We start from the raw sequence: 21,359 nt of genomic DNA on the forward strand, positions 1-21,359 counted from the left end.
CAGCCTAAACCTCATTCATTATGTTTTACTGGGAGACACAATCATTTTGACCATCTGTATGGCAACAGAACTTGATCTTACAGGCATGCATGATCTGGTTTGTTTCTGCTTTCACTCCCTGTGCAGTCCCAACTATCTGGGCAGAGGCAGCCAAAAAAAGGCATATCTCAATCCCTAAGAAACACTCCAAAACCCAACAAACCCAACAAAAAGGAGCATGAGACATACTCCTTTTTCCTGAAGGCACAGACAGTGAAAATTACAGGAAAAACACTTCTCTGCTAAACTGAAAAGACAACTTTTTCAAAGCCACGCCTTACTTTGCATGTTTTTTAAGAAAAGCATCTCTTTCAAGTTGATCTGGCAGAATGTTTTATTTACTATTAACAGGGGCAAACCGAAGGTCAAATATTCTATTTTAAAGGAACACTTTCAGATAAGAAACCATTTAAGAATTCCAGAATATGCACTCAAAATAAAAGCACAATAATATTAACACTAGGACAGGACACTTCTTACCAGGCCAAGGAGAATCAAGCCAGTGCTTGATATGAAGGATCTTATTATCCTTAGATCTAGTATATGCTTCTTCACATATTCTGTCATACTTTGCAATTTCTTCCTGTAGAACAAAAGTTTATTTTTAAAATGAATAAACATAACACCCTTGTATCTTACAGATGACACCTGTCATTCAGTATGACAAAAAGTTATTTAACTCCAGAAGAAAATTTAGTTACAATTATGCAAACAATTCTTTTTTTAATCTAGGATCAAATTGCCTTCTAGAAACATGCTTACCCACATTAAATAAAATCAGTTTATTGGACAGGTTTTACAGAAGTAAAGAGAGCTGAAGTCACAAGCGTTGCTCTAGAACAACCATCCTGGATCCAGTCACCAAAGCCCATGTCACTGCTGACACAGGTTTACAACAGCTCCAGATAGACAGTTCTGCATCAGCCATGACCATTCCCACAGATAACAAACTGCACCTACACAAACTGCTTTTTTGTTGATCTGCAATACTGTGTCACTACACAGTTAGCCACACCTTCTCAGAAAGTCCTTTGTTGCATCTACACTCTACACCCTCGCTTTCAAAAAGATTAAGGTAAAGACCTGACCAGCTTAATACAGGCACCAGACTGCACTTCATTCCTTCTGGAATATTTCAAATAATCTCTGAATTTACTTGAATCATTGCAAGAAAATAAAAAGGTTAAATTGATTTTATTGCATTGTTGGTGGATACAAGCCTGTCAAGGCTATCAATTTGATGCTATAATTATACCTATGAGTGTTTAAATACTGTCTTACTGATGAATCAAGGTTCTAGAGATGAAAAACAGTTGACAAACGCCTCCATCCTCAACACTCGCATTTGATCACCTTTTACAAATCTCAGAACTGAAACACTTCTTTCTGTGCAATATGTTATGAATTACTTCACAGTGCTTTCAGCCCTTTTGTTACAACAATACTATCTATTTTACATGAAAATCCAAACCAAACTGAATCAGAAAGTGTCAAAGGGTGAAGACTTATCACGGTAACGGAAGGTTTTTAAGCAGAGGGCACACAGCGACAGTTGTGTCTTCCTAGTGACAGCTTAAGTTCCCTTTAATTCTGTGGACGTGTACCTCAAACTCCTGCAGCGTTACGGTCCCATCTGCAATCAGTTTGTCAGCGTACTTCTTCAGCACCGGCACCTGCTTATGGATCTGCTTGTACATTAGAGGCTGGGTGAACATCGGTTCGTCCATTTCATTGTGCCCCCTCCTACGGTAACAAACCTACAACGGGAAAGATTGTATCTGTTGGTAAGGAAAAATGTAAAATTCAATCTTTCAATTTCAGAGTTTTACAGACATTTTAGAAGGCTTCTGGTATAAAAACATTTACAGATTCTTGTGGGCCTGTTAGTTGTTCGGGTTTTTTAAATGAAAAAACTAAAGGCCTTTAAAAACAAAGTATGTTTCTTGACTGGGCCTTCTAAGCCACAGAAAAATAAGAGTAGTACACAATACACAGAATGAAAAGTTAAGAAAACAAAGACTTACCAAGTCAACCACCACATCTTTATTGAACGTGTTTCGCCATTCTGCAGCTACACTGCACACATACATCACTGCTTCAGGGTCATCAGCATTCACATGAAAAATGGGAGCATTGACCACACGAGCAACATCAGTAGGATATGGAGATGAACGGGCCATACGGGGGTCTGTGGTAAAGCCAATCTAGAAATGCCAGAAACTTCCATTAAAATAATTTGGGCATCTCCCTCTACTTTGTTTTGCACCCTTGAGGTTTTCATTTAATAGTCATTTATACAGCACTAGTGTCAGCTTTTCATTTTGGCTAGCTAGCTTCTTTTTGCTCCCCTCAAAACAAAACAAAGCAAACCTAATCCAATTAAGTTTTACAAATTGAATGAAATAAATACAGGTGATAAAATACCATCCACTCAGAGTTGCCGGATACTGTGATCATTTTCAGGAACATCCTAAGCATTCTGACATACAGAGGGGACAATGCACCCAGCTAATAACAAGTAAGAATAAAAAGAAATAAACTTGCAGCTATTCAGCAGACAAACTGAATGCAAAATGTTCTACTTCTTACCTGGTTGTTGACCACAACGTGAATAGTGCCATTTGTGGTGTAGGACGGCAGGTCACTAAGATGAAACGTTTCATACACCACTCCTTGCCCTGCAAAGGCAGCATCCCCATGTAACAATATGGACATAACCTAAGGGAGGATTATACACACATATCCACATATATATTAGAAAGCAAAACTTCCATTTCAGCTTCTCAACAGGATTTCTTTGCTCTGTATTTCAGCAGTGCTTACAAAATAGAACTGTATTTTTATATAGCCTTCTCAGCATTCTTCTACCTTTCTCAGTTCACAAATGAAAGGAAGTTTTGATCCTACTTCCTAGGGTTACCTTTGAGGTACCATGTCAAAACCCCTATCTAGTTCAACAGGAGATATATCCCTTTTGTGAAGGAGGAAGAGAGGAATGCTATGATACAAAACTACTGGTAAACTATTTTTATTAAAAATAAACGAAAAACCACCAGTAAGAGTTACTATATTAAACAATCTGTACCTTCTTCCCTGCCGTATCCCCTCGATAAAACTGTTCGGCTTTTGTTTTCCCTTGCACAACAGGATCAACTGCTTCCAGGTGAGAAGGGTTAGCCATCAGGGACAGAGTGATTTTCTTGTTTGTTGCTCGGTTGATCCTCTCATGGTACATTCCCAGATGATATTTTACATCCCCAGATCCCTAACATGCATGAAGTATTCATGATTCAGGAATGTCATTCATACCAGCCACATCCGATTGGCTACGCCTAAAATTTGTGCTTCAGTCTGAAAAACACATCTAGCCAATCGTACACCAGTACGCCCTGTGGTGTTGACAACGTAATTTCAAATTGGAACACGGTTCCTATTTTATTATCTTAGTGTCACTAGCCAATATTGGATTAATATTTACAGAATATTGATACTAACTTCATTTATATAAAACAAAGAAAGATGCTTTGAGATTACGAACTCAGTCAAATGACCCATAACTAAACTTATCTACAATCATTCCTGAGATACCTTCTGCAAGTCAGAGGTACAGTATAGTCTTTAGATTTGTTAAAAAAATTCACTGAATTACATTCCTCAAACTAGTAAAGACAACAATACATCTCAGCAGCTGATAATGCTATTTTCATAATAACTATGACCAAAATGACTAAAAACTAGTTTGAATGTTGACCTCTCTATATAGATCTATTGAAGAAGCATCCTACCTCATCGGCTGCCTCAAGTTTGGGATCAAACTGACAGAAGATCTGCTCCAGCTCTTTCCGGATTACATTAGCCAATACATTCAGTCTACCTCTAAGAAAATTCCAAACACAGTTATGTCTCAAAAAACAGTAATGTTAACAGCAGGAAACATAAAATCAGCAAGCCATTCTGTCAGAAATTTCATAGTAAGAAGTTACTTCAAGCTTTTGAACCTGAAACCCTTCTTTCTACCCTTCTCCTTCCCATTGCAAATTCCTCCAATGCATTCCCACAGACATTTAATAACACCTGGTTATCCAAGTATGAGCAATTAATTTCATAGCTATCTAGCAGTCTTACTATAATGACATTAATAACTAATAAAGGCGACAGCAAAAGTAAGTTTGATACTATCTCACCAAGCTTCCTCAGTCCCAGACCTTACACAATGGGACAGATACCACGGCTGCTGCCACATTTGCTTGCAGCTTCGATACACACTGAAGAGGGTTTCACTGGCATTTACTTGTGAAGCCTGTAGCCTCTCACCGACAAGTACTTGTTACAATTCTGTGTTCCCACTACTCGGTATGACATATTCTTGCTACTCGAGCTTCTCTAATATCAACTTAGTTAATAAAAGCCTAGAACTCAAAACTCGTCTTAAGACAATAAGCCTGTTTTTGTTGGGGGAGTTCCATTGACATTACCTATGAGGCATCCCCATTATAACATATTCAATTCCCATTTCACTGGATTTGTCAATGATGGTCTTCAGTGCAGGAATCATTACTTCACATCCTTCCAAACCAAATCTCTTTTCGGAAGACCACTTGCGAGCAAGGAAGTCTTCAAATCTTTGCCAAAAAGAAACCCCAAAAAACAAGACAGAGTGTTTGTGTTAAGATAATGTAGCACGTACTCATTGTCAAACATCTTTTAGCAAATAAAATTACATTATGCTGTTTTAAAATGTCTGTGAATACATGTTTTTAGGCCTCAAAGTAAGTCACATTAGGGAGGGAGACACAGGAGAGAATTAAGTCTTCTTTCTCCACCATTTGAGAACTATTTACTAGGACTGTGAAAAAATTCAGACAGGAAGAAGAGTCTCCACCTCAGACAAGATTCACGTAAAGTTATATTCTGCTCCTTCCTATGTACACAAAATGTATGCTGACCACCGGGAAGGCAGAGTGACAGCAAAGAAGTGTCTTCTATGTATTGAAGAAAACATAACAGAGAACCTGTATTTTCTGGAAGTAACAATTAAATACTTCTAAAAACCCACAGTAGAAAGCACACCTATTTCATAGATCCTATTCAGTGGCAGGGCTCCTCAGACTGTGATGTAACTGTTGGTGACATGCCAAGAACTAGGACATTGGTATCTCTGCCTCAGCTTCAGCAGCAGAAAGATGTCAATCCTTGACAGCTCTGTGTTCTTTCATTCTTTAATGCATTTGGGCCAGAGGCAATGTGAGTAGTTAAAAAGTACCTTTTAACAAACGTTGAAAGCATTATATGTTGTAAAGCTTGGAGATACAAGAGGCAAAGAAAATAAATCTTCATGAAAATAACTGTATTGGTTACATCATCTGTGCAACACCTTGACTCATAAGACAGCCCTAATCCATTAATACTCAGCTTATTCCTCACTTAGGATGCTGACATTTACCTCTTCAGATTGAAATCCTAAAAGCAGCGAAATCAATAGTTGCCAAAAGATTCTCCTTAGCTCACCCATCAATACCCTTACGATTCAGTCATCTAAGCAACAAGCCAGACCCTCAGCTGAGCTATGCTGCCAGAATTCCTCAGGGAAGACTGTGGGGCTCTGCCAGTTTATATAAACTGAAAGCGGGCTTCCACGTGAACAGCAGGTCCTCCAGGGCAAGTCAAAGTGGTGTAGAAGCTGTTTTCCTTCTCTCTGCAGCTGCAAGTTAAGCCAGTATTGGACAAGCAGAAAGTTCATTATTTGAGGCAAACTCCCACTAAGTGTGCAAAACTACAGTATTTCACGGTCACATCTTGCAAGTCCTCCGTATGCCACAAAGGCTGACAACAGCTCATCCACTGTCACTGCACATACTGAGTACCCAGAGAGGAGCAAGTCTGTGAAAGATGGCTGCTCTCAAAAGGGATAATCTAGAACTGCTTGACCCTGCACAGGCTTAAGAAGATGCCCAGATCACACTACACAGTTAGGGTCTAACAAGTTTACTAATGCATACACAAGGTAGCTCAAAGATATACCATGACTGTTTTACAGGAGGAAGAGTTAAAAATGACCCTTTGTTCAATAACCTACCAGTGAAAACCAAAAAGGGTGAGAAATCTTACTTTAAAATTCAGTTTCAAGTACCTGAACTATGTAGCACTTGGAATGAACACTTTTAAAAACATTCTTGAGCAAAGTGATGACTATCTGCTTTAAAAAGTCACAAATCTCAAGAGAACAACCAGTTTTCCACAAAACCAGTTTTTTCTCCTGATCATTTTCAGAAAGAAAAAAAAGAAAAAGAAAAAAAGCACGCTAGAGATAGCTGGATAGAAATTTACGTAAAACTTTTTTCTTGCATTTTCAGCAGACAATTAATTTGGCAGATGAACATTCAGCTCTTTCACGCTACTAGAAACTCTAGATCTTTCCACAGTTTAGACAGGCAGGAATAAAAGCACAAATTCTTGTCTCAAGATAAATGGTGATGTTTCATACTGAGGGCTTGAACTTACTCAAGTGCAATATTCACTTGACCATCAAGTGACTTTTTTATTTCTGTTTAAATGACATTTAACCAAACAATCTTGCTATAATAATGGCAAATGAAACACCTGGCAAAAATACCTTCCAACTCCCCCAATGAGCACTTCATTTTTAAGTCTTTGAACACAGACGTTTAATCAAACATATGTATCTTTATATATTTCTAATTCTTGTGCTTATCAAAGGATATGCAAACTGTTTCAGATTGTAAGAACTGGAATAAATCTTGTGCCCAAAAAGACAGTTTGACTCTAGGGGTGAGAGGGTAATTCAGTCTCTGAGATCACAGTATTTGCATACAGACAGGCATAATGGGAGCCATCAACATGCTGTTTCCAAACATGCCTTCATATATTGCAGAGGCCAAAACTCCTGCTGCCAAGTCGTGCAACAGTACAGAACATGTTGGTACACCTCAAAAGGAAAAGGGCAAAAACAAGACTTGAAATCACATTATGCCTCTCAAATCCAGTCCCATCTTGGCACAGCTTTCCAGAGACCGTTAACATCCCAGTCAGTTAAACAACGCTCACATCAACATTTCACCCATCTAAAAATTCTCCTTGGGCTGACTGTTAGGATGGCTTCCTTTGATCCTGTGCTACTAGAAAGATGCACGGTAGAGAGAATAGAGCAGATCAGTATCCAGCGTTGTTCTGACACCTATTTTATGACAACCTATTTAGGCTGTGAATTTTTAACACAGATGTATGTTACTAGTCCGTTGAAACAATTTTTTCCCAGTGTCTCTCCACAAGCCAATGAAAACATTGCCAGATGTACCACTAAAGGCCATACAAGTGTTAGAGAACACAACCTGCCTTTTCTTAAGACAGAAGACTAAGTCACTACGTAGACCCTGACATACTTCAGAGCTTTCCTTTGATATCGCAACCAAGTCAGCTACACCCAGCTCTACTCCAGCTTTCACTTAGACTCCTCACCCCCACCTTGGCAGTTTACAGACCGCACCGGCTTCCCATGCCATCTTCCACCCAGCAGCCACAGCGCGGCTCCCCAGCACCACCCCAGCATACCTCATTGAGCGCACCAGCCTTGCCAACAAAGTCCTTTTCTCCTCATTCGTAAACTTCATAACTCCCGGTGTCTCAAACTTCTGACGGATCCACTGGCACTGCTCCACATCATTGATGAACATAAACTCCAAACCAATGTGTTGGCAGTAGGTATTCTAGGATGTGAAAACAACACAGAAGCTTTAGGAAGTTAATAGGCCACGAAGAAACAAATATATTTTTTAAATTATATTTTCTGGATATATTACTCTTCTGAAAGCTATCTTGCCTTCTTCCTCTTCCACTAGATCTTCCCCACGGTAATCCTATAAGCAAATAAATTATTTTGCTGAATCTAGTTTTGTGCCAGAAAGCTTTCTCTACAAAGTAACATTTCAAAATTTTGAATCTGGAAGATTCTCATTTGGTAATACATTCAAAGTAGGCCAATAAACCTGCCTTCCACCGACTGGCATATTTCACCGAACTTGCTACTACTCTTACAAGCAGTCTTTTCTTTAGATGCACCAGCAAAGGTTTCAAGTAATTTATTAGAATTTACCCTGTCTTTTTTAAATGTCACCTGAAATGAAGCAATAGAGACAATGAGAAGACAGCTATGAAGCCTTATGCAAATTATCTGATAACTGTCAATTCTCTGAAGGCTGGAAATCTGAAAAAGAATCCAAGCAGATGAAAGCACAGAAAGGACAGGGGAAAAAATGCAGACATTTTTATCTTCTTGTTGCATTTTTTTTAATTTTCTTTTTCTTACCTTAAATAGAATACGTCACCAAAAAAATGTGTCCAAAATACAGGTCAACAGAAGTAAGACCTATTGTGAGTTTAATTTGAGACAAAACCACTCTGAACACACAGTATGGGCTCTCTAGTGCCACTAAAAAGGAATTTTTAAAAAAATCCAAAGCTCTGGAGAGAAGAGGGAAGCCAGAGGGTTATTTCTCTTTAACGCACATCAGTTCCTTGAGGCTTTTAGATTTTGCTATTGATTTTGACCATCTATTTGCACATTACAGTTTTAAGGATTCTCTCTTTAAATTGCTCACAGACATGCTACAAGTGCAAAAACCAAAAAGCAAATACAGAACTCAAATGCACAACAGAGATGCTGTGGCTAAACAACTTACCATGCTTCAGCTAAGCTGACTTAAGAGTCAAACATGCAAGTCAATACATTCTCTCACACTTGCAACAGGTCAAAGCCATGAACTCTTACACACTTAGTAATTATTTTTAGATTCTTGTAACTCAGTACCGTGTTTCCTCACCCCTAATCCTTTTCACTCCAATGGATTTCATTACCATGCAACAGAACTCTCTACAACTTCAGTACTCCCAAATCCTGGAAGAAGCACGATCGGGAATATCCAGCACTTACTAACTCAGTAGTCTCCAAATTCATTGCCATTCCTACTTGCTGTTTTGCTGTTTGGAGTTGCCCTCTAGTAACATTTACTCCTTTGAATTATTGTTGCTTTAAATGGTTTTAGCTGTGATGACTTAACATGGCATAACCATATCACTTGTCAGATGATGAAACTCTAGAAAAAGGATTGGGGATGCAAAACAAGGACCATCACTACCTACAAGCTACAGCTGGGATTTCATATGTTTGGTACCAACCCTCATGTCCTCACTCAGGTAAAAGTCTCACTAAAGCTAGGGGTCTGAAAGCAAACCCTGCACATCCCAAGTACTTTATACAAAGGACTTTCATCTGTATAGTAGGAACTATAAGGTAGGTTGCTTAAAAGACAAGTTCTAAAGGCTCCACTCCTTTTAAACAACATCAGCTCTTTGCAGAACTAGGGCTCACATTCACCTGTTTTATACTCATCCTTAATCTATGTATTTCAGATATCCAGACAGTGAAATCAATGGTGCTGCCCTCTCTAGAAACAGTACAGGGGTTATTTTTAATGTCATTTGAATTCTTTACATGCTCTATTTAAAAATTGACAAGCGATAAGGTTTTTTGTGACTGACAACCAGAAAAGGTTCACTTCTGTTTGGATGAAAACAACCACAAATCAAAAAACATCCCACTGACCTCCAACCGTTTGATGATCTCACGTAAAGACAGACTGTTCTCATTTCCTCCTATGAAGGTGGTTGTAGGCAGCTGAAAGACTTTGTCCAAATCCGATTCGTGCAAACCATAAAACCCTACAACAGGTACATCACCAATTTGTGAAGCAGGGCAGGAGACAGAAAGGAAAACAGCACTGGTTTTCAAACCACCACAAATTAAGTTTAAGAAAGCAATATTAAGCAAGAAGGTACCAGATTAAAAATTGAAAGTGTGAATATTTTGGAGGCATCCATTAGTAAAAGCACTTTAGTCTGGATTTTAAAAAGAAACGTTTTCATTTAATAGTTATTGTTTGATTAGAAGTACCAAACTGTTCTTTCTTAATGCTCAGATAGAACAACTGAAATTAAAATCACCCAAACCTTTTTATATTTTAGCATATTAGCATATATGCTATCAAATCTCCATATTATATCTTGCACTTCACCATTTAGTAAGACAACCAGCTGTAATGACTGGGATATCTTCCTTGCTCTATCACAAGCAACAAAGACAAAAATAACCACTTTTCACAGACAGAACCAGTTGGTTGGAAGCGTGCTAGATTAATTTACATAACATTAATAGACAGACTAGAGAATATACAGAACGTGTTCAGTGTAACACTGTGCAAACACTCCAGTAGGACTTCCAAGGTATCTCTGATTCACCCTCTTTCTCTTTACAAGGAAGTTAGTTTGAAATAGCCATGTAATAACCTGTAGTAACCTGTACCAGCAATATTTCCCAGTCGGTGACCCCTTATAAAACAGACACACACACACACTCCCCAGCTAAAACAAGGGCTTGTTTAAGCACATGGTTCCATCTTGATTTAGACATAGTTAAGCTTGCTGTGGCTGAGAACACAGTTTAAGAAAATATTTAACTTAGCTATCGCACATTTTGAAAGCCAAAATACACAACAGACAAAACTGCAAAACTGGTGTCAAAGCAAGTTAAAGGCTTTGCATCATAAAGTTTAATCTAGACCTGGTGAATTAGAAAAATAGCTTCTTACAATTGTAAGAAGCAAATGTGTAACGCTTATAATACACATACAGTTATAGAAACATAAATATATATGGAAAAATTATATATACACACACATGTAAAAATAATTTAAGAACAAAAAGCAGCTTCTCTATTTTTAATTTTGAACTCTTTACCTTGGTTCCACATAAGCTGCAGGCATCCACTTTAACACTGATATGAAAGCCTGCACATAACTCTTAAATCAATATAGAATAGTGCTCCGTACTCCCTGTTCAATGAATTTTCTGAAGATGAATATGAAGAAGTAATTTAAAGATGAAATAATAGCGGAACTTAGTTTTTAGAGTTGAATTCAGGCCATAGGACTGTGTTGCTACCACTTTTACTACACAGCACTGTCAGTGATAACATATTTTGTGTTTTAAAAATAATATATCTTAAAATATTGTATTTTAAGTATTATTTTTTTTCTAATAATGTTTTTATTAATATATTAAAATGTCAAATCTGGAGTGAGCAAAAAAAAGTGTTTTGTACCACTATTTCTCCTTTCTGGTACCACAATAGGTATTTAAATTAATTATTAATTTATTCCTTTTAAAAAAAATTATTAAAAAAAAAAGAAAAAGAGAAAAAAAAGAGGAGGAGGGAGGGACACGGGGGACCACAGGGCCTTTAGTGTCATTTGAAACAAAGCAGTGCTAGCTTTCCCCCCTCCCACTTTGCTTACTTTCTCTCAGACTTCACAGGCTCTTCATGTTCTGTCATGCAAAAACCAGAACACGTACAGGAGCGATCTGGGCACACACTAAACATCTGTGCTTTGTACTGTAGCGCTGCATATCTACTGAAGCATCACCTCAAGTTTAAAGGGATACAACCTTACTGAAATCCTGAAAGTAATTCTATAAACCGAATCATGCAGTAGGTACACCTGTAACTAGTTGCATTTTTAGAAGCAATTCCCAGAAGAAGCTTCCTACCAGAAGGTTTCTCAAAAAAGAAGCCAGAAGACAGGGATAACAAAAATGCACAGAAAATCAAACAGTAAAATACTTCCTGTACTACCAGAGACCTTTCCCAAGTTCCCTGCCTGGATGATCCAAGGACAGGCAACATTTGAGAACCTTCGCCTTTTTGCTGTGCCAAGACTAGGTCAAAAATTTTATTTCCCCTCAAAAACTGATATATCACTTCAGTTACACTCTCAGACACATCCCACCATCTCATTCAGAGGTCTAGCATATTTTTCCTACGCTCATGAGGGCTTCAGTATGATGCCTTCTGACCAGTCACAACACTGTTCTAAACTATCTGTCGAGTTTAAGAAATCTGTACTGATGCGCTAGCAATCACCCATGCTCCAAACAAGTTATATTTACTCAGTGAATGTCTAATGGATTTTCTAGTAGGTACTTTCCTTTAATTAAAGCTGACAAACTTCAAAGGATACTGCTGATTTATGTAAGCTCCTATTTACAGTCCTAAGCACTCCACTGCCTTTATATGATCAAGGGTCAGAACTGCTTTTTTCCCTACCACCAGAAATAGAAAACACAGCAGCGAAGAGGCGGTAGACTTACTTTGAGTAAAATTAAGCAAAATGTGTTTTATCTACCACTTGCACTATGCTTTATGTCTGGTCCAAAAAGCTTCCCTGCATATCAAAGAAGAATTGATCCAGTGTCTTCATGAAGTAGAAAATCACCTTTTAAACAAACCAGGTAGACTGAAGAGTAGAGAAAAATCAATCAGATGTGTGGGGTTTTTTTATTCAAGCAGAGAGGAGCAAAGAAATTGATCAGTGCAATTTCTCAAAGGCATGCCCTCTTAGCAACCAGAATAACCTTTGCAAAAGCAGACCCTAGTGTACCACACTCTTCCAGCAGTAAACTAAAGTGATCGCCACTGGATTATATACGCAAGTCAAGAATTCTACACTTCCCATATTTTCTTCCCAAAACTTCAAACAGATTTCTTCAAGTTATACAGAAGGAATAATTATGAGAGGCTAGAATCCAAATTTGGTACGAAATTTACCCTAAGCTCCACTACCCAAGATTTTGTTTATTGCTGTTTTTTTCCTATTGACTAGCCTTCAGATGTCCCCAGTCAAAACAAGTATCAAGCATAACGGTACAAAAGTAATATAGATTATCAGAATCTTGGCCTGACGTATTGATTAGCATTACTTTCTGCTGTGGTTCAAACCCATAAGATTTGGGGTTTTCATAAAGCATTTATAATCCTCATTCGTCAGCAGGTGAATTCACAGGAACCTCACTTGTGATCTTAGAGTTGAAATTCCATTGTCCTGAAATTTGAGCCTCCTTACAGATGTTCAAAGAAACTATTTCTTGATACCAGCAAGCAGGAAAGGTAGAAGCTTCCCTGAAATGTCTTATTAAATCACTTCAGACCAACGAGACAAAAGAGACAAATGACCATTGCAAATAACAAGGGATACAGTGTACACACCAAGTTTATCGATTGTAGTGATTAAGTCAGATGGAACAAATGAATCCAAGTCTGCATCCAGAATTCCAAGGGGATCCAGCTGAGCCACATGATGGCCGCGGATCTGAAAAAAAGGAAGAAAGTGAGAGAAAAATGAAATCACACCAACAGAAATCAGAGAAAGGGAAAAATTCACTGATATCTCCCTATAGCATGTGTATCAGCCATGAAATCAAACCAGCAAATACCACTAATGTCACGAAAGGGTCTTATTTCCCAAGTTTCCCCATAAGGATGGGAAATAACCATTGTATCTTTGGATATGTATACTAACTACTAAAAAATGCTGAATACACATCAGAACATAACCTTCATTTTGTCTGACATACAATTTAAACTGGAATTACACTGAAGCTTAAGTAAAGAAAACTACTGAAGATTGTACTCTACATCTCTGGGTAAAATTAAATTATGACCAGTCTACAGATCCTTTCATCTGCTAATTTGGTCATTTTGTATATTTGCCTGAATCCTCCTTTCCACACCTGCAGGATACAAAAATACAGCATTATTGACCTAAAACATAGATCGGGGATGAAGAAGTTTATATTGGAAATGAAGGGATTGCTCTTCATGAGCTCTGCTCTACATTGGACAGCATCAGACAGCATTTATTTTCGTCCACGAAATGGTGGGAATTTCATCTGTGAAGTCGACTTTCAAGATGTCAAAAAACACAAATTCAATGGGGAGTTTAGCCAGTTTTCAGTTATCAATACAACATTTCTATAAACTAGTGCCTTATATTAACATGTAACATTGCTACAGAAGAAATAACTAATTGATTCAATAAAGCCACAAATAAAAAGAAAAAATTTAGCATGTCTCCTGTGCATGATTCTAATATACCAAATTAGCTCATTAAAAGCTCTTTATAGATGAATATATGGATATTTTCTCCTTAATATTTTGCTTTCTAGGGACAAATTCAGATCACTTGAGTAGAATTTCATTCACGGTACTAGTAACCTAATTGTTTCTGAAAAAAATCTGCAATATTAATAACGAATCGCATCACACTGTAATAAAAGTGTGATTAAAGTGTGGTTCATCAACAAATGACTTGTAGAAACAGTACTGAAACGTTCTGTATAACAAAATGCTTTCCACTCATAAGTGAACAGAAATACGGCATTTTTTTTAGAACCACCAGCCCTGTAAATTCTGCCTGGGCTCTGAGACTCTTTGCATCTCATGAATCACCAGTAATAAAGCTCTGACAGGCCAAATGATGCCCACGGCAGCATCTGTGCCACCTCATTGTTTACAGCAGCACAAAGTCTATCTGACTGGAACTAAGCAAACAATTCTCTCTCAAGCATCATCAACAGGAAAGAATTCACCTCCCTAAGCTACATCTGCTCTGCAGTATTAGCAGGAAGAGGAAGAAGATTAGTAAGACCACCAAAACCCAGAATAGCACATCAATGAAGCGCTATGCCTTATTACACTGCAGGAGCAGTGTGGTCTTTAATTAAAAGACAGTGTTTACCTCAATACCAAGTTGTTTTTTAATACCATGCACTTCTTTCACTGGATATAGAAAACAGTAACAACTGCAAAAATCAGAGATCAATCCTGTGAAAATAGATGGATGGAAATTGTTCATCAATTGCCATTAATTTGACTAAATCCAAGTACAGACTACCTGAAAGCAGATTTTAAAATCTTATTTTCTAGACACAGATGCAAAAAACCTAACCTACATTACAAAAGAAAACTCAAGAAATTAATTTATCTAGACTCATTTCTGTTAAGCTCACACATTTCACTGGAAATCCTTCTTTCAGTGCATCCAGTGCTCTGCATCAGATAAAGCAACAGATTAACTGCCTTTTCAGAAGTCCAGCTCCACAGACCACAAAGCAGTTTACCACAAAAGCCATAAAATACTGACAGGTTTGAGAAATGAAGATACTGTATCCTGCTCCATTTCATTTCATTATCAGGCAAAGGAAGGTCACAAATTGATCACATCCCTTCAACACAGAATTTAGAGGGTATTAAATACCTTTTAAAAACAGACAGTTGCCTTAGGTAATCCTCTTCCATCGTTTATCGCAGACACATGGGTGTCTGCCATTTAGACAGACATTTCTGTTCCATCACTTGACTTAGCACACTCTTTCAAATACATGAAACAAAATGGCAATCCCTGAACTAATTTAAAGTAAATGGTGTCAAAGCAGCCTAATATTCTCCAATTTTCTATAATTCTGCAGCAAATTTTTACTGAAGCAGTTGTTTTCTACATAGCTATTTCTAAGGAAATTTCATATATCCTTTATAGCCACAAGCCTTTCTACTCTTTTACAAACACCTCCCCAGTTACTGGAATAGCATGGTATATATATGAATCAATGGTGACAATGTGATGTATTAAAAAAAAAAGCTTGTTTAAAAGTTCCTCTTTTGTTCCTCTGATGACAGCAAAGAACGTTAAAATTTTTAGTGCAGGGCAGAACAGATCTGTGCAAGTCAAACTGTATCAAACGTCTTGCAAAGTTACATACATACTTTTTTAAAAAAGGCAAAAAAACAAATTTAAAAAATCAACCTGGAATACCTTCCTCAACACAGACCTACAGTTAGCAGGGTTTGGTTTGGGATTTTTTGTTTCACACTAGTTTTAAGCTTTTCTTGAAATTAAGATATTAAAGACGAATCTAAATAAAAATGTTTAGACTTGGTTTACATTTAGAAAACATCTAACCACAAGCACTGTGCTATTTCCAAAAACCATCTTCTTTTAGAGGAAAAAAGGAAATTAGACTTAATGTCTTGATTTAATAAAAGTGTGAAACAAAGTCAACTTTGACAAACAGGTCTCTAAACAACATTCATCAATGCTGACCCAAACTCAGTATGTAAGCCTCCCAAAATTCAACTTCTGATTAATTCATTATTTCTTCTCCCTGTTTTTACCTATAATCCTGCTCAAATCAGGAATCTCAAAATTCACACTGGATGTATGAGAAGGCAAGCACATTTCCTCCTTTCTTAAAGAAAGGTAGTAACATTAAGAACTGCAATACAAACTTTCTCAGAGGTGAAGACAGACTTGGATCATGGAAAACTTTGCTGTTGAAGAGAGGAAAAGGTTCTTATTTCACTTCATGCATCAGGAGATTCATTAGTACCAGTATATCCACGACAACTCCCTTCATATGAAGCAAAAATATTTCAGATAAATTCGTTTTCCAATTTGGTCAAGTCATTCACTGAATCAGACACACACACGCACAAAGTAAGCCAAAATAGTAAAGGCTAGGCTTTGACATGTTTTGCTCCTGCTTCTGGTAAATAGGCAAAAAAAAAGTAGATTCATGTTCCCCTTCACAAACCACTATCTCCATAAACAGCTCCCAGGTTAAGTCAGATGACCAGCATCAGGGCTGTGGGTAATCTGACCCCTCAGTTTGCTACGCCAGAGGAACATCCCAGTCTGGATCCAGGACCTCAGCGTTCAGACGCTACCGGGAAGAAAAAGACTGTCTAGCTCAAGACATTCTGGATCAGAAGCAAGACAATAGGCAAGAGTTATGACCAGAAGGAAGAAAAAGGTTGTGTGGAAATGAGAGGTCCTCCCACACCTTCCCCAAAGCACACTTACTTGGTATGCTCTTATCAAAGACTGCACGGCAAGGTGGTCCTCAACAAGCTTTTCAGCTTTACCAGGTGTCTGGGCAAGACCATGGCTCTGAAGAAACGATGCCTTTCTTTCCAGCTGATCTGATAGATGGGGATCATATGCTTGGCCAGCATTAGCATTTCGAAAAAACAAATCCCAGGACTGGACATGGGTACAGAGAAGGAAAGGAGGAAAATTTATTACCTCAAACAAAAGTCTCAACCAACAGCAGCTCCTTTAATCTGCAACTGGTATCTCACTACATGACAGCATTAAGTATCACTAATACCCAGCAAAAAGTGAGCAATGATACGTCCACCTCTTGGTACCAGCTGTGTGTTTCTTTTACGCAGAGCCCTTTTCATCTCATTTCTTACACTGAGCTTGTTCAGTGGAAAACTCTGCAGCACACATGAGTGCAAAGCATCTTCGTACATTATTCATTCACACACCTCTTTTTAACTGTGATGTTTATCCAGGCAACCAGTAATGGGTATGATATTATGCTGCTGGTAAAGACGTATCAAGCCTATAAAACTAAAAACCTCAATAAATGAAATTATGCCATTCTTTTAATGATACTTAAAGGATTTATGATACTTCAAGACACCCACTGAATATCCTAAATCAGAATCAGTCCTTAAGGGCCTTTCTTGAAGAAACTGTTTAAAAGCAATTACAGCTTTTCTGAGTGAGGCTTTTTGTCTAAGATACTTTCCTCACTAGCTTAGGTTACCTTACTATGAAAGAAATTATGGATCTGGTTTCAGGTGCAAGTCATAACTTTAGAATAATATGTATTTCAGAAACTGAATTGCAACAAACCACAGATCTTTCATTTCCATCGGCACTTTAAAGCAACCACTTCCTTGACATATGCCCAAATTTTGTTTTCCTGAACTGTTTCCATTCTGATGAGGTGATCACTGTCCCAGGTTAGAATGGTATTAGATATACAGAAGCCAGCAGACAGCAGCAGAATGGGATAAACATCCGAGATGCTTATACCCCAGAAAGAATAATGTCTGCATTAGCAGGGGATAGATCAATACTTCTGCTTAGCTTAAAGTTTCCATAAAACGTAATGAAAGGTCATAAACCAACTTCCTCAGTTTGGCTAACTCAGGAAAGAAAGGAAGCTATTTCAAAACTTTAAAATCTTTGTGACTAGAATAGTGTAACTGCAAAAGTTGAAAATTCATTTTGTACAGTGCATGTTATTTACCCTGGCTGTGAGCATAGAACTAATGCATTTCAAGAAACCAGTGCCAGAAAAGACAAAAAGCAGTGCAAAGATTTTATTTTTTAAAAGAACTTTGCTTAATATATTAATTACAGAATACACAAAAGAATCAAAATAATGTAATCCAAACACTGCACGACAGAAAAATATCTATAAAATTCTGCTTTTGTAAACAAAAAGTCTTCACATTGCAATTTCTACAGTCTTCGAGGTGTTCAGAAATGCTATGAGAGAGGCAGCATACAAGAGCTAAACCAAGTTCAGGTTATGAAAGTGGGGGGACTCACTGAACCTGTGGGCAGGAACCTCATGATTAGCCTGAAGCCACTGCTCAAAAAACACTGCTTTAATGCACCTCTCTCACTTCTTTACGAACACAAATCTGCATTGACACAAATACGATAAACGTACTCAAGTTATCACCCTGCTCTTACACAGACTTGATTTTAACATAGCCTAAATTTTATGTGCCATGACAAATTAAGGCAGACACATCATGCTTGGTGGTCAGTCCCAGACACACTGATGAAGAACTCATTCCTTCTCCTTTCTCTCATTCATGCCCATTTCCTGTATTCTTCTTACCTTGACACCTCTCTAGCTGCACTAACACTAGAAGTCTGAATTTGCACACCATCCTGTAAATGGTCTACAAGTATAACTTCATTTCCTCTGGTATTCTCTCTCTCTATAACTTCTAACTCTTTATTAAGAACAGTACTGTTATTCCATGACTATACAGCACCTAGTTTGAGTTTGCAGATCCCTGACAGTGAAAAACAGATACCATTACTTCATTTTACAACTAATGCTACTTAGACTGGGGGAATTATTTTGGCAATACAGAGTTATTAACTTCCATTACATTAGGAAATTCCAAACACACGTTTAGATCCATAACAAATCTGACATTTGGTATATTCATTCAAAGTTTAATAACGAATATGTGTTGCTTATGTTAGGGTTCCTTCCTTGCTTTTTCCAATACCATGATACACATAAAAGGTTGATAATATAACTATTCCTTTGTTGAGTCAAAAGGTTTTCATGTAGATGTAAAAGTTATCACAGCACAGTCCCACAGACAACTGAGTATGTTTTTAGACAAGTGCTCTGCTGAGACAGTTGCTAACAAAATCCAAATAGACTTGCCCAACAAGCTATCTGTTTAAGGGACAATAGGCGTAGGACCCTTTCTTCATGCAAACTCACAAATACAAAGAAAATGTTTACATCCAAAGATGCAGCCAGCTGGGCCAGAAGGAACCCACACTATTTTTTCCTATCACATTTTTGAACTTATTGATTTGTTGGGCAGGCTTGACATTTAATCAGAGGGGAGGGAAAATACATCATTTGGCTACAGAAAATTAGTTTTTTCTAGATACACATCCATCAAAGCCTTTACAAATTTCTATAGTGTCTTTCAAGATTGATACCAGATTATAGTCTTCAAGTCCTGTGTATCAATGTCAGTCTTTGGTAACAGCATTTGCCATGTGACAGAACAGAGAGAAGATCAGCTTGGTCTCACAGCAAACCTGCAGGTTCTCAACTAAATTATTAAAGTTCTCTAAGAAAATTATAGAGGAGACTTATAATAGAAAAATGCATCTGTAAAAAATAAATTACTATAGCGATACATGATACATTCCTTTTTTTTTTTCTCCTGTCAGCAAATCTATACTGTAGTTAGCCATTATTTTCTCAAGTAATATAATACAATTCAAGTGATTCAGTGGCAATATTCTACTCTCGTATAATAAACAGTGTTGCACTTAGAATAACAAGTAACATATTAGTTATCTTGATGGTTTGTTTGTTTTTTTTTCTAGTGACATAATATTTATCAACTGCAATGAGGACAGTAAAGCCTTAGAAGACACACACTGAGCATCACTACATCATTTAAAAAAAAAAAAGAAAGAAAAAAGATGAAGTCAAAACAAAACAAAAACCCAACACTTTCTCCAAGTACACAAAACAAGGACATGATTACACTCACAGTAGAGTGGCTGCATACAGGATAACATGGCAGGCTTTATGTACTCAATATCCAGCCATGCAGTTTTGTAATTAATCTTGCAATAGTAATAACTGAGCCTTGTCAAGGTTCTCCCTTATGATCTACGACCGTGACACCACACTTCAAAGAGAAATAACGATGCCTTTTTCAGAGCCCAAGTCGTTTTATTCTGATTGTTGGTTAGGCTACTCTAAGAATAGGAAATTCTAAAGACAAGGAAAAGCAGGAAATTATCAGAAATGGATTTGCACAAAGAATAAAAGCCTCTCTGGATATAAATGAATATTCCTTGACACATAACCATGGTATACATTCTTAGAAAAAATGCTAGTAACATTGAATATGCTCATTGGAACATGACAGACATATTTCAAAGAGTTTTAAACAAGCACACATAGGAAGACATTTCCAGTCAAATCTTCTGAGGGGGAAATAATTTGAGGAGCCATGATTAATTGGAGTTTCTAAGTAAAAGTGAATAAAGTACGATTTTTAAATCCCAGGAAAAATAAAGCTTTTCCATCTTGTCAACTAGAAGAAGGCACATCCCCTTGGATAAGGAGGAGATGTTCAAGGAGAAGAAACATGTGGAAAAATAGGAAATAAAGAGGGAAAAGAAGAAAGAGTGTCACGTCTAAATGCCTAGCACAAATTTGCTCTCTAAACAATGCTGGACATACTGGATAAAACAATGAAATATGAGTAGCCTGAAGAGAGTAAAATCATTAACAATACCATAACCAACATCATGTCAGCCACTGGTGTTTCTTGTCATTATCATTCAACACTTCCACCACTTTCCACAGCAGAATGACAAATTCACACCTTGCCTACAGTCATATAACTATGGCATGAATTTTTCTGTATTTTTAAGAAAATAGGGTGACTTCAACTCTTAACAATTTTAAACTGTTTATTAAAGCCCAAATTGAACAATTTCTGCGAACAAAAATCTTGGGTAAGTTTACAGCTTTCAGCTGATGAAATGAGACGGTTTACAAGAAACCAAAAAAAATTTTTGTTGAATGAAACAAAGTAAAATGAATCAGCATCATTCTCCTCCTCCCCTTTTTCTAGGCTGTGAATTCATTATGTCCATCAGTCGTCTTCTGTTAAGCCTCATAAACCAGGTACACAGCGAATTTACTTCAGTTCATTACTGTTGCAAGCATATTACATACAGTTAACCTGGAAAAGAATTCACACATTTTTAAAATGCATCTTGAACTACCTGGGATCCACTCCCTAGGCCACTCTACACCACCAG

At 37.4% G+C, this 21,359-nt stretch overlaps 1 protein-coding gene across 3 annotated transcripts in view; it reads right to left on the minus strand.

Annotated features, from left to right (window-relative positions):
• Positions 1–21,359, minus strand: part of OGDHL (oxoglutarate dehydrogenase L) — a 53,700-nt gene that overhangs the window by 25,555 nt on the left and 6,786 nt on the right. For all 3 annotated transcript variants that reach the window (XM_055793573.1, XM_055793574.1, XM_005236746.3), the window contains exons 3-13: positions 16,806–16,985; positions 13,154–13,256; positions 9,659–9,774; positions 7,609–7,763; positions 4,515–4,661; positions 3,825–3,915; positions 3,125–3,304; positions 2,629–2,757; positions 2,064–2,243; positions 1,644–1,796; positions 520–622 (exon numbers count right to left, since the gene is read on the minus strand). In XM_055793573.1, coding sequence (XP_055649548.1) covers positions 520–622; positions 1,644–1,796; positions 2,064–2,243; positions 2,629–2,757; positions 3,125–3,304; positions 3,825–3,915; positions 4,515–4,661; positions 7,609–7,763; positions 9,659–9,774; positions 13,154–13,256; positions 16,806–16,985 — 1,537 coding nt within the window. The remainder of the gene's footprint in view (positions 1–519; positions 623–1,643; positions 1,797–2,063; positions 2,244–2,628; positions 2,758–3,124; positions 3,305–3,824; positions 3,916–4,514; positions 4,662–7,608; positions 7,764–9,658; positions 9,775–13,153; positions 13,257–16,805; positions 16,986–21,359) is intronic.

Source organism: Falco peregrinus, chromosome 1 (genome assembly GCF_023634155.1).
Source record: "Falco peregrinus isolate bFalPer1 chromosome 1, bFalPer1.pri, whole genome shotgun sequence".
Classification (NCBI taxonomy): Eukaryota; Metazoa; Chordata; class Aves; order Falconiformes; family Falconidae; genus Falco; species Falco peregrinus.